The sequence below is a fragment of the Mirounga leonina genome, unplaced genomic scaffold, assembly GCF_011800145.1.
Source record: "Mirounga leonina isolate KUSES-001 unplaced genomic scaffold, KU_Mleo_1.0 Mir_205, whole genome shotgun sequence".
In the NCBI taxonomy this organism is placed as follows: Eukaryota; Metazoa; Chordata; class Mammalia; order Carnivora; family Phocidae; genus Mirounga; species Mirounga leonina.
The window spans coordinates 3322757-3336507 of record NW_023270515.1 but is presented as its reverse complement, the minus strand read 5'-3'; the positions used below and the strand labels follow the sequence as shown (position 1 = coordinate 3336507).

At 54.5% G+C, this 13751-nt stretch overlaps 1 protein-coding gene across 1 annotated transcript; it reads left to right on the top strand.

Annotated features, from left to right (window-relative positions):
* Positions 1–376: 376 nt before the first annotated feature.
* On the top strand, positions 377–12560 carry LOC118026154 (C2 domain-containing protein 2-like). The gene is made up of 3 exons (XM_035028894.1): positions 377–745; positions 9660–9758; positions 10885–12560. The coding sequence occupies exons 1-3, from the start codon at positions 473–475 to the stop codon at positions 10981–10983; spliced, it is 471 nt and encodes a 156-aa protein (XP_034884785.1). The 5' UTR covers positions 377–472; the 3' UTR covers positions 10984–12560.
* The last annotated feature ends 1191 nt before the right edge of the window (positions 12561–13751 follow it).

Sequence of the window (13751 nt, the reverse complement as noted above, 5' to 3'; positions counted from 1 at the left end):
CGCGGCCGCGAGGGCCCGGGCGCAGGGCGGTCCTGGCCCCGCAGGCCCCGCCCCCGCGCCAGGCCCCGCCCCCGCCCCGCCCCGGCCCGAGCCTCCTCCGGCCACTGCTGGGCCGCGGGCGGGACGCCCGGGGCGGCGCGCGGAGGAGGAAGCGCGCCGGCCGCGGCCCGGGACCTGCCCAGACGCGCGAGTCGGGAACGCCGAGCGCCGCGTCCCCATTTTCCAGGTGTGTGGGGCCGGGGCGCAGTCCCGGGCCGCGGCCGTCGTGCGCCGGCCGGGCATTTCCTCCGGGCCCGCGCCGCCAGCCGCCGACCCAGCCCCGCCGCGCCCCGTCCACGCCCCCCCCGCCCCCCGCGAGCCGGGCCGGCCGCGCGCTCATGTCCTGAGCTCGCCGCCCGCGGGCTCTGCGCCCCCCAGGCCCGGGGCTGCCCTGGCAAGTCGGGGCGAGGCGCGCCGGGTATGCGCCATCACCATGTCCCGCCTGAGCTCGTGGCTCGGTGAGGTCCAGTGGCTGGTCTTGGTGTCGCTCTTCGTCGTGGCCCTGGGCACGGTGGGCCTGTACCTGGCGCAGTGGGCGCTGGCCAGGGCGCGACCCCGGCCCCCGCGGCGGGCTGCCGAGCCTGGCGAGGGCCGGCGCCCCGAGTCCGACGCGCTGCTCGCCTGGATCCTGACGCTGAACAGCTGGAGGAGCCGGTGGCAGGCCGCCTGGGTGACCGCCCTGAATGATGAGGCCAAACGGAAAGGGGTGAGTGTCTGTGAGGGCGGGTCGTGGCTGCGAGGCTGATGGCCGGGTGCCGGCCGTAAGGGCAGAGCTCTTCCCTGGAGCCTCGCCACGGCCCCAGACTGGTGGAAGTGAGCCTTCCCCGCGGCAGAGCATTCTTGAAAGTTAGGAGAAAGACCCGGAGAGGGGAATCAAGACAAAGCGATTAGATGGTGTTCACCACCCATCAGGTGTGCCGGGCCCCGGGCTCCACCGCAGGGACACGCTGGCTGGCCTTGGATGGGACTTGTCCGAGGGCCCACTGCCCTTCCTGGAGTCCCAGGTGGCTTCAGGTACCCAGCTGGATACTTACTGCTTTCACACCTGACAGATGAATAACTGTGACCCAAATATGATTCCATCTATAGAAATGAATTTTTTCCAAGAACATATTTCCCAAAGGTTTGCACCCCTTGGCTTATGGAAGTAGTGGCTTTTGTTGTGGGCCAGCCACCTGCCAGACATGGTCTTGGGGACTTTCAGTACATATATCTTCTCTTTGGACCCTCACAACTCCTGGGACGGAGGCGTTGTCCACATTTTACAGGTGGGGAAACTGAGGCCTAGACAGGTTAGGTGACCGGCCCAAGCTCACACGGCCTGTGGGTGGCAGAGCGGGCACTGAACTCCGCTGCCTCCGCCCTCCCAGCTGGGGGGCTCACTAACTCATTCTGCCACCACACTCTCCCGCGGTTGTGTCTTCCAATTAATTCCTTGGTGACTTATTTTTACTTTTAAGACATCTTCATTTCATGACAAGCTCCTGGCGTCTACAATTTCTGGGCATTCCCTGAGAGGAATTAAGGCCTGGTGTGTTTGGGGAAGTGCCTGACCAGCCTTTGCTCATCACCCTTGCTTTTGTGTTCCTCCACCTGGTTCCTCCACCTGCTTGCGAGGCTCCGTGGAGAAGCCTGTGGCCATTCACTTTAAAAGTAGTGAGTGCTTCATGTCTGGATCCCTCACCCTCCGAAATATTCCCTAGGGGGCCCTCTGCCTGGTCTTTGCGCCATGGCCTTGACTCACATAGCCATGGATTTTAAGAACAAGAAGTCTTTGAGTGTAAATGAGTATAAATTCATTAACTCAAAAGACCGCGTGTTCTGAACTATAAAATTCACTATACCTTTTGGATGAAAAAAGCCTTCAAAGGTCAGTTGACTGCCGTCTGTCTTGATGCCTAGAATCTGTACCCCAGCTGTCCAGAGCTGGACATCTCCTATTCAGGGGAACCACCCCATCTCTCCCCGACCCCCTCTTTTTAAGTAGGCTCCACACCCAACATGGGGCTTGAACTTACAACTCTGAGATCAAGAGTCGCATGCTCTACTGACCGAGCCAGCCACCGCCGCATCTAAAGCCATGTGACCTTTGGCGCCCTAACTGACCTGTTATCACAGGCCTGGGTTCTGCGGCTGAGTTTACTCTGGGCTGGTGGTGTGCGCAGGTGGGAGCCTTGCCCCAGTTCTCTGCAAAATTTGAGCAAGTATGGGCTGAATGATCTGTAGAAGCCTTCGCTTCTAACCGTGGGACTCTTGCCTCCTGCAGATTTGGGATAGTCCTGCTTACATCATGTTGCTTCATGTCATGACATTTCTTGATTGGCTTCAGAAAATAGGATTGCCTTAGATAGGATGCTTCCAGATTGCCCATGCATGCGAACGGCATGTTGAAGAAGAAAGGAGGAACACGCTGCTCTGGGATTTGTCTTTGCTTGGTCAGGTAAAGCAGAGAATACCAAAAAAAAAAAAAAAAAAAATGCCTGAAGCTTTCACCCAGATCACCTGCATTTTTGTGTGGGAGCAGGAGGGACTCTGTTCTGGGAGACAGAGATTTGGTTTGCATGTTCTGTCTTCTCTACCTGCTACTGACCATGTACCGTGGAGCTTTAGACATCAGTCATTGCAGACTCCTGCCTGGAAGTAGCAATACCCCGGCGTCAAGCTGCAAATGTGCCGAGTCTTCTCTCATGGTTTGGGAGGATGCAGTTTGGTTGTGATTGTGTTGTCAGGCGGATTGGTTGTGTGTGTGTGTGTGTGTGTGTGTGTGGTGGAAACCTCTGCCCTCCCTGATGCCTGGAAGCATTGCTTGATTTGAAATCAAATGACAGGTTTTGCAGACAGATAGGATCTGGGTAAGTGACTGGGCATGGCCTGCTGTCTCGGGCCCGCCACTGCCACTGCACTGGGTGAGCTGGTGTGGCGTGAGTGGGTGTCCCGACCCTGGCGGCCGGCCCCGCAGGAGTTTCCCTTTGTCCTCCTCCAGCTCCATTCCCACTGACTCCCACTAATCCCCGATTAGGGTTGATGCTTGGAGCCTGCCCTCCTCTGGAGAGCAACAGCTTAGTGGTGCTTGCCCGCCCCTGCCCTGCCCTGCCCTGCCCTGGGGGACCACTTCTCCCGCCTGTCGCTGGAGCTTGAGGACTCGCCGGATGGCAGTTAACCATGCCTGGCATCTTCCATGCAGAGGGAATTCTCTGTAGATGGAGACAGGAGCTCCTCCCAATTTAAGCTCTGCTCCAGCCTTGAATTTTAAGACTGGAAGGGACCCTAAACTCCTGTACAGAGTGCCCTCCGTCTGCTGGAGAGGCTTGCCCGGGCTGACCTAGCTCCTGGGCAGGTGTTGGTGTGGTCCGCCCGCGTCTGTTGTCACATCCCCCCATGGACGGCAAGTTCAACTTTGAGACCCACATGCTCCGTTCACTGAGGCACAGCGGGAAAGGAGGAAAGGGTGTGATTGTTTGACCTGCTGTCCTAACGATGGGGCTCGTATCTCCCGGCATCTGAGGGCTGGTCGCTAACTTGTGGGCTCTCCTTTGACCCTGACCATCGACTATGGCAGTGCAGGCTTCCTGTGTCAGACGGGCCCCTGGGGCTCCAGCCCTCACTCCAGAAGCATTTGTAAACTAGACAGGGTGGTGATTTAGGGAGACACAGGGGAAACCATTGCCGCTGTACCAGCTGGTCAGGCAGATGCCAGGTGTTTTGAAAGCCCAGGCGAGCTGCCCAGAGAGCTTTGAGAAAATCCATACGCTCCCCAACCCCCCAGTTCAGACTTGGTAGGTTGGCGGAGCGCAGGGAGCATACCGTGGTCTTCACGGGCTCCCCAGGTAGCTTCTCGCCTGGGTGCACACCTGTCCCTCAGCCAGCCCCCAGTCAATCAGGGTCCCTCCCACCCAGTGACGTCTCCGCTCTGGTGCCGCAAACGCCGGATTCCTGTTGACCTGGTGGCCCTTCAGTCACGGAGAACAGAAAGCTCCTAGAGCTGGCTCAGTCGCTAGCCTGGAAACCAATACCCCCTGACTTCTGTGCACGTTTATGAAGTGGTTTGTGGTGATCATCAGTTACCCCTCCAGTTACCCCAACACCCACCTGGGAGGGTTTGAAAGCCAGGGTCCTTGTGGACAGGCAGCCCCTCCCAAGTCTGATGCTGCTGGGCCACATGTGGGGAACAGTGGCTGCAGAGCGAGGGCTGTGTCCTGTGGCTGGTGTTCTGGGCTCGTCTAGGACTGGACTGCCCAGCTTGGCAGAGGCCCTGAGTCAGGAGGGTCACCAAAACTATTTGTCGCTTTAGTCATTTGCCTGAGGATTTTTTTCAGAGGAATGTTCTCAATGCAAATGACCAAGACTGTGGGACCATTTGTGGTCTTTGTAAAAAAAAAAAAAAAAAAAGACGCTGTGTGAACTTAAAACGTGTTATTAATAGCTCTGACTTGTATATGAGCTTTGACATTTTAAAAAGTGAACACAGCAACAAGACTTCACAGTTTTCCTATTTCACAACCAACTTTGAGTGGCGCTCACAAAAATCTAAACTCCCTGAGCAGCATCGGTGGCCACGATATGGGAGGTCAGTTGGCAAGAACATGAAGGTGACTTTGGGTCAGGGCTGTGGATCTGCCCCGCCCCCTAACCGATTGCCTTTCTGCTGCTCAAACATTCAGGGTTCTCTCCCATGTGGGGCCTTCCCATAGGTCATTCCTTTCGTCTTGAACACTTAATTAACCTTTCTCATTCTTTGACTTCTATAAACCTTCAGGTCTCAGCGCAGAGGTCCTCCATCCTCCCATCCAAGAGGGTGCTGCCCCACTCCCACCCAGGCCACCTGTCCTGTCACCACACCTTGTGTCCTCATCAGCTCCCGAGATTGTGGACGAGCCCAGAGAGCCCTGTCTTTCTGGGCACAGCCGCCTCGGTGCCCAGCACAAGGCAGGCTCAGAGCAGGCGGCGGCCAGGGGATGAATGACAGGCCCTGGTAGGAACTTGTCACCAGATGGGGAGGAATGGTGGCGATGTGCATCACCCCGTCTGGACACAGGCCTTCCCTCCTTGGGAGCTGGCCAAGCCTGGGCAAGACAAGCTGTTTAATGTGCTTTGTTTTTCACTTCTAAAGAATCAACAGTCAAGGAGGCTCACTGATGACTTTGCAAATTGCCAATGTGAAACCTGGGACTAGGCTCCAGTTCCGGCTGTTCTTTGCCCTCACCCATTCTCCCAGAGACAGGAATTGAGGGGAAGGAAGAGTGGGTGTACTGTTAACGTCAACTAAAATGCAGCCAAAGCTAACTTCCATTCCCATCGGCCAGGTCGTGGGTTGCTGAGGCGGGAGGGGACTTCTTGAGCAGCTTGGAAGAAGCCGTGTTTGCACTGCTGAGGCTGGAAGGCAATTCCGGGGCTGTGTGACCTTGGGCAAGCCCTGACTTCTCTGTGCTTCATCTGTAGGGGAGAATGACTTTGGGTTCAGTCTGGAAAACAGAATCCGCTGTGAGCGGGATGAGGTCTGTGTGAGGTATTTAGCAAATGGCCAATAAAGGTGGGCTGTTTTCTTGTAAAGTCTCCCTTAAAAAAAAATTTTTTTTTTTTATTTTTCACTGCTTTTAGATACATAGAAAAGTTGCAAAGATAATTCAGAGTTTCCATACATTCCTCACCCAGCCTTACATAACCACAGGCAACATCAGAACCAAGAAATTAACATTGGCACAATGTTACCATAATTCCTAGTGCAGTGATATTAACAACGTGACATGTAAGAAATTAACATGGGCACAAACCCTTTAAACTGAAGGACTGACTTGAATTTCACCTAGTCTACCAGTTTCCTTTTATTGTTCCAGGATCCCATTAGGTCCCACAGGGCACTGAGCTACGACTTCTCCCAGTCTTGCAAAGTCCGTAACAGTTCCCTAGTCTTTCCTTGTGTTTCACGACCTTGACAGCTCACGACCTTGGAGTTATTTGGTTATTTGGTTATTTGGTTATTTGGTTATTTTGCCGAATGTCGCTCAATTTGGTGTTTTCACAGGCTTGGACTGAGGTTATACAAACCACAGAAGTGATGTGCCCCTATTAATGTCCCGTAGCATGGGCTTTGTGACGTCAGAGTTCTTACTGAGGGGGCATTGGCCTTGATCCCCTGGTGAGGGCGGTTTCTGCTGGGTTTTCTTCCTTATACCTTGTGTCTCTTCTCTTGTCATCCCCTTGGTGGTGAAGAGCTATCTTGGGGAGCTACTTTGAGACTGTTACAAGTCCTGTTACTCGTCAACCTTCTCACTGATTTTGGCATCCATCGTGTATCTGGTCTGCTGGATGATGGTTCTCTGTTTCCTTCTCTCCTACGTGGATTCATGGCAATTCTCCTGCGAGAAAGAGCTCCCACTTCTCCATGCCCTCGATGACTTGTCTCCATGTGGACTCACAGATATTTATTTTATTCTGCAGCTTATAATCTGATGCCATGGCTGCTTGCTTGGTTGGCGGAATTGCTCTCTTGTGTTCCGCCATCAAGATACATAAATATCTATCGATTTAGCACTTCTCTTCTTCATGATTCCACAAGATGTTTGTTCTAGACTCATCTCGCATTTTTTATTTTCCGCTCTTCCAGCCCCAGGCTCAGCCACTGCTTCGAGCCGCACTGATACCTTTTATTGGAGAAGTGTTTAGAAACCAAGGTCTGGGGGCACCTGGGTGGCTCAATCGTTAGGCGTCTGCCTTTGGCTCAGGTCATGATCCCGGGGTCCTGGGATCGAGCCCCGCATCTGGCTCCTTGCTCAGCTTCCCAGCTGTGGAGAAGCATCTCCCTCTCCCACTCCCCCTGCTTGTGTTCCCTCTCTCGCTGTATCTCTCTCTGTCAAATAAATAAATAAAATCTTAAAAAAAAAAAAAGAAACCAAGGTCTGGGCATCAGACGTGCTTGTTACTGCTGCAGTCTCATGGCTTCTAGGCCCTTCTAGTAGACAGAGCTAGGAGGTATGGCTGTGTTTGCCCGCACACTCACAGGCTCGTGTCTGTTGTTCTGTACCTTTCTGTCTGCCTGGAGGCTGATACCTCAGATTCTCATTCAGCAGCAGAGTCCCGATAACTCTCCTTTCCTCACTTCTGTTCTCCCTCTCCAAGAGGCAGGCGTCTGGCCCTTCCTGTCTCTGACATGGTGACTTACCTGGTCAGTTCTCGTAGACACATGAAGCAGTTTCTGCATCGCTGACCCGCTCCCCTGTGAGAAACACACTTACGGACCAGGTTATGCATTTACGCAGTCGGGATGTCGTCATCCAGAGTTTCTAAGGTTAGCTCTGTGTTCTCCCACCCCTTCAGGCGGTGATGGCTTTCGTGGGTAATGCGGTTAGGTTCATTTGTTTGTATTCCTTCGGGGGTTCCTCCCACATCCTGATTTTTTTAAAAATCCAATTTTTTAACCCAGTGATTTGGGATGCCGCGTCTGTCATGAAGTTTCTCCGCGCGTTTGGGGGTGTGGTGGACACGCTGGTCTGGTCCACTGGTCCGTTGTGTGTCCCCGCACCCGGACCGCACAGCTGGAGTTACTGAGGTTCTGCGGTGTGTTTTCACGTCGGGTGGGGCTAGTCCTCCTCGTGTTTTTCTTTTCTCGGTGTCTTCCTGGTGACTCCTGCGTGTTGCTTTTCCCTGGGGACGTAAAGCCCTGCTCTGGTCTGAGTGAGGCCGTGTCTGCACATGGACAGAGTGTGAGAGGTACATCAGCGAGGGCTTGTGTCCCGCCTGCACGCTGGGCTTCCTGCAACCCTAGGACCGGGCCCTTTGGAAGGGCAAGGGAACCTTGCGTCTTTATTTTAACTCAATAATTCATTTCCTTTGGGCGCCCACCCCTTGACGTTCAATTTCCCAGCAAAATCTTTTCCGGGTTTTAAAATAGAAGGTGTCAGAGGGAGGAGAGTAGAGAGCGCATCCACCGATACCGGGGTTTCCAGGGTGCTTGAGGTCCCCTGTAGCTGCAGCTGCTTCACCAGGCTGTGTGGGCAGCCGCGAGCACCCCTGCCCGCCCCGGCCGGCCCGCCCATTCCCTCCCTGGCCCCTGGCCCGCAGCTCACAGCCAAACAAGCTCCAGCCGCGGAGAACGTCTGCGGAGCAGCCCAAAGGGTGACTTCATCACTCTTGAGAAGTAGATTTCATTCTCCCCTGATGATTTTAGGGGGTGAGATAGATGTTGCTAAAGCAGGGCACGGTCGGACGCCTGTAAGTGAGAACGTTCTGGGTCTTTTAGGTTCACTCTTGGTCATCGGGAATTCTTAAGAAATAGCCCCAGGATAACTTCACGGCTTGCTCATTTGCACCCTGCTTGTCAGAGGAACTTTGGTGCCATCTCGTACCATTTTATTCTCCTGCCCTCGATCGTGGCCTGTAGTTGCGAATGGCTGGCCACGTGGAGAGTGTCTGACATGATGACAGAGGGTGGGAAGTTGGGAGGTTGAATATATGTTTTTTTACCACCCAATCAGAACTTACGAGACAGTGAGGCACTTCTTAGAGCGCATCAGGAAGGGTTTCACTCCAGGGTCGTGATGGCGGCGTAAGCCTTCGGCCTCCACAAGAACTTATTTTTATTTATTCATTTTTTTAAAGATTTTATTTATTTATTCGACAGAGAGACGTAGAGAGAGAGGGAACACAAGCAGGGGGAGTGGGAGAGGGAGAAGCAGGCTTCCCGCAGAGCAGGGAGCCCGATGCGGGGCTCGATCCCAGGACCCTGGGATCATGACCTGAGCCGAAGACAGACACTTAATGCCTGAGCCACCCAGGTGCCCCGAGGACTTATTTTTAAAAAAGGCCAAGACTTGGTTGACTATCGCAGCCCTGATTTTTCTTTTATAAAACATGAGTCTTGCCATGTGGTCCTGTTAATGTAATTGCACATCTCTCCTTTGGAGATCTTTAGTTGCAAGACCGAAAAGGGACATGGGCTGACACACAACGGAGGGGTTTACTCACAGGGTGTGGTAAGGTGCACAGAGCCCAAGGCAGAGTGGAACCAGGAGACCTTGGGCAGCAGGAGCCTGGCAGCCCCAACGGTCTGTGAAGCAGGGGCTCAGGAATCTGCTCCTTGGGCACAGCCAGCTGGCTGGTTCATTTTTAGCCAAGGAATTTCAAATTCCAGGGAGAGGTGGCTGGCCCCTGGGGATTCCTGCCCACTTACCACTGGTTGGTGGGAGAGGAAGGCGGTGCACCACGTGGAGCAGGGAGAAGTGATTCTCTAAAACCAGAGAGAACTTCTTTCTTCTGGCAAAAGGAGCAGAGGACAGAGCCCTTGGCCCTGCTGTGCTTGGCCAGATAGTGAGCTGGACCTTCAGCGCCACACCCAGCACCCTGCCCCTTGTAAACTCGAGTGTTCAGAACCCCCTTTGCCATCTTTATTGCCACATGTCTGGTTTTGTTGTGCGTTCCTGGCTTCCTGTCCGTCTCTGGTAACCGAACCCAGCCCCGAGCTCGTTATATTGTGAGCGATATTTGACCCCCGCTGCTGATGGAAGCACAGCTTTAACTGAAGGGGGTCATGTTCCCAGGTTTGCAGAGCTTTCTCCCCAGTATATAATCGTGACGGGGCCGCCCCATGCTGACGTGCCCTCACCGTGCCTCTCCTTCTGTTCCAGGGCCCGCTGTTCCTGTCCTTCGAGGAGGACCCTCTGCAGCAGCCCCTCGAGCTGGCCGTGCGGCGAGTCTCGAGCGTGGCCAGGTCTGCCCAGGAGAAGGTGAGCTGGGGCGCGGTCACCTGCCGCGGGCCTTTCCCGACTGAGAGAGTGAATTCAAAGCTCAGGTTGGGTGGGGGGGGTTATTCTGTTTTAGGATTACTGAAAATATGGACACCTTAAAAATGTAAAAAAAAAATTTAAGTGTGGTCTATCAACTGATGGATGGATAAATAAAACCTGGTAGATCCACACAATGGACTAGTATTTCGCCTTGAAAAAGAAGGAGATTCTGGCACGTGCCGTGTGCAGGGGCCTTGAAGACACCTCGCTGAGCACAAAAGGCCAGTCCCAGAAGGCACATCTCGCGTGGCTCCGTTTATGTGGCCTATCCGGGGTGGCTACATTGCCTCGCACTGGGTGGGGGGATGCAGAGTGACTGCCCGTGGGTGCGGGGTGTCTTTGTGGGGTGATGATAAGGTTCTGAAAGCGGTGGTGCTGATGGCCATACAACTCTGTGAAATAGGTTAAAAACCATTGAATTGGGGGCGCCTGGGTGGCTCAGTCCGTTAAGAGTCTGACTCTTGATTTTGGCTCAGGTGACAATCTCAGGGTCGTGGGATCGAGCTCCGAGTCGGGCTCCATGCTCAGCGGGGAGTCTGCTTGGGATTCTCTCTCTCCCTCTGCCCCTCCCTCTGCTCTATCTCAAATAAATAAATAATTCTTAAAAAAACCTTGAATTACACAGTTTAAATGGACAAATTAAATGCTATGTGAATCATCTCATTAAAATGCATATATTTGTGTTTGTGTATATATATGACACCTAGATTTGAGCCAACTCGATGCTTTGTTGAGCTCATTTTACAGTAAGTGGTTGTTCACGGGCTGAAGTTACTTATTAGTCTGATCACGTACTGTAAATAATTTAAAAGATTTTTTTTTTAATGAAAAGTATCTATAAAAACTCCTAAGAGACTTCCTCTGAAATACAAGGCTTGTATGTGTCTACGTTTTACTGTAGGGTCCCAAATGTGCTGTTTAGCAGACGGGGTTGGGGGGAGACACCGGCGTGACCTGGCTGGAGAAGGCGAGCACTCCAGCCCCAGAACCCGCCCCCCCTCAGATTCTGCTCCCTGTCCTCGCTAGCATAGCGTTTGCAGCCCTGGTTCCTTCGCTTTACCTACAGGTCGGGGCTCTGGAAGGAGCAAGGCTTCTGTCGTCATCTTCTACCCATAGACAACGGAGTTGTTCTCTCGTTCCCAGTAGTACAACAAGGCTGCGGTGAACCTGCGTGCTTCCTGTCCCCGCCTCCTCAGGCGCGAGCAGGGAAGTAGATGGGGGGGACGCGGGGCTGCTAGGCTGTAGGTATGCCCGCTGCAGAGTGACCAGCTATTCTGGAATTAGTCACCAGAGCGCTGCTCCCCACCCACTGGGCCCCTGCGAGGGCGCTCCTTCCCCACCCCCTTGCCAACACTGGAGTCACGTGCTGTTTTATCCCTGTGATGAGTGTGGGGAAGTCTCTGGGAGGTATTGGGGTACGACAGGAAATAGGCTGCAGTAGCGTGGGATAACAAGATCCACGTGGCACGTTAGGGCTGGACGGGGCTCGGCCAGCAGGTGGCCCAGTGCTTTTATGATACTGGGGGGCTGAGGGCAGTTGGCTTCCCCCTGCATGGGAGGTGCCTCTGGGCGCGGCGAGCACCCTCTAGTATTGACCGATCGGGACCGAATCCCTTTGTGGTGGGCACTTGCTGGTTGGTGTTTTCTGACACTGCCCCAGTTTCTGAGGCACGGAGTGTTCAGGGCGGGCCCAGAGGTGTAGAGGGGGGAGCTGAGAGGTGGATGGAGCAATCGGCCGTTTTTAAAGGCCTTGATATTTAGTGCCAGAAAAGCAGCTTTAGAAAGGGGAGGGTGAAATCGTGTTTATTTGAAGACAATTACAGAAACGGTGCATGCGCATTAAAAAGTTAAAAACGATACAGCTGTCCACTGCCTGGCCCCCTGCACAGAGCCTCCTTCCCCTGCGCCCCCCGGGAAGGGACCGCTGCCCACAGCGTATTCTCGGAAGCTTCTTATGTCCCGCAGACAAATGGCATAGCACACGGGGGCTTGTTTCGTTTTATGAGTTTCTGCATAGTTCTTGACTCTTACGTTTTCTTGGCCGAGTGAGAAATGGGAGCTTGTCATTGCCTTGTCATGGCTGCAGGTGGTGCTGTCCTGGGGTGAGCTGGCGGCCCGTCAGTGTCAGGCCCCCAGCCCCCCCGAGCGGTGTGGGAGAGTGGGTCCTGGAGCGGGGACCGAGGGCCACTGTCGCTTACCAGCCTGTGGCCTGCGCACGCCCACGGTGGGGGGGCCCCGCTGGGATCCTGCTGGCTCCTGGGAAGTTGGGTGTAGGACACCCCCAAGTTCGTGGGTCCTGCACACCGCCTTCCCCACTCACGGTCGGGCTTCTTGGCTGACCACGGCACGCTTGAAGGCGCCGTTTTGTGAAGGGATCAAGCCAGGTTAATCAGAGTTTCTCCTGCCTTGTGTCCCGGAGGGGGATTCTTAACGCCGGTACGTCAGAGGAAGGCGGGCATGTACCACGGCCTCTCTACTGTTGCTCCCGGACCTCGTGTTCTCGAACCGCTGCATCGCGCGGGACGCTGCCAGCAACCGGGTTCTGCTTCTTTTAGGATCTACCCCCCACCAGATTGAACCCTCTGTCCACTCTGTCATGTTTTTCCTGTGCTCTGCAGAGTTCTTGAGGAGGGAAATCTATAACGTCACTTGGGGACCACAAACGAAGGTTTAAAGAAATACAGAAGCATAGTTTCAAGGACGTCACCCTCCCTCCCCCAGCTCGCTCCGTACGATCAGCCTGTATCTTTCTTTTTCTTTTTTTTTTTTTTTAAAGATTTTATTTATTTATTTGAGAGAGAGAATGAGATAGAGAGCACATGAGAGGGGGGAGGGTCAGAGGGAGAAGCAGGCTCCCCGCCAAGCAGGGACCCCGACGCGGGACTCGATCCCGGGACTCCAGGATCATGACCCGAGCCGAAGGCAGTCGCTTAACCGACTGAGCCACCCAGGCGCCCCAGCCTGTATCTTTCTCATCTCCCTGACTCAGCCCTGACAAGGGACGTGTGGATGGCACTTGAGCTAATGACGGGGACAAGTCCGGCCTGGACCGTGGGGCTTGAGGACATAGTCACGTCTCTGGTCATCTAGATGGGAATGGGGATCCTGGTCTCCCTTTGTGCGCGCCTTCCTGACTCTTGTTGGGTCTTGAGTCTCGCCGCGGGCCGCCAGGGAGCAGAACCGGGCCTGCCCTGCCCTCCAGGTACCCTGCACTTGACTTTCTCCTGCCACCCATAAAGACCCCCGTGTGCCAAAGTAATCGCCTTGGCAAATACCTGGCTCATCAGCGCCCCCCCACCCCCACGTCCTGCACTGAAAGGGGGTCTTGCGTAGCTTGGAGCAGCGTGAGGGGCCCTGCAGAGCCCGTGGTGGGGGCCGGACGCACGGCCTGCCCGTGGCTCAGTAGGAGCACCGTGGACTTTGAGCACTCTGACGCCAGCGGTGTGGGCTTTTCTTCCGTGTGATGACCAACTCACTGCACACCCACTCGGTGTTCAGTAACTCCATTCTGTTCTTACCCTGACCCCCTAGACTTGGCACAGACCCCCAGGCGAAGGGCACAGCCCCACACGACTGCCCCCGTTGGATGCCAATCCCAAGTCTGGGCCATCTGGACTTCGGACCCACCGGCCATAAAGTCAGGGGGTTCCCACCTCTCCTCAGTTTTGATAATTTGCTAGAACAACTCCTGGAATTCAGGAAAACGGTTTACTTCCTATTACTGGTTCATGATACAGGAAACAACTCAAGAACAGCCAGATGGGAGAGATGCGTAGGGCAAGGTGTGGTGGGAGGGACCCTGAGCTTCAGGCTGACTCCGGGCACGCCACCCTCCCAGCACCTCCTCATGTAGACCAACCCAGAAGCTCTCCAGACTCCGTCGTTTAGGGGTTTTTATGGAGGTTTCATTACTCAGGCATGATTGAGTAAATC

Bases quoted from the DNA above. Each gene is read 5' to 3' on its own strand.
- LOC118026154 (XM_035028894.1), top strand. From the start codon at position 473: ATGTCCCGCCTGAGCTCGTGGCTCGGTGAGGTCCAGTGGCTGGTCTTG. The intron at 746-9,659 runs GTGAGTGTCTGT...CTTCTGTTCCAG, and splicing joins ATGAGGCCAAACGGAAAGGG to GGCCCGCTGTTCCTGTCCTT. The intron at 9,759-10,884 runs GTGAGCTGGGGC...CTTTACCTACAG, and splicing joins CCAGGTCTGCCCAGGAGAAG to GTCGGGGCTCTGGAAGGAGC.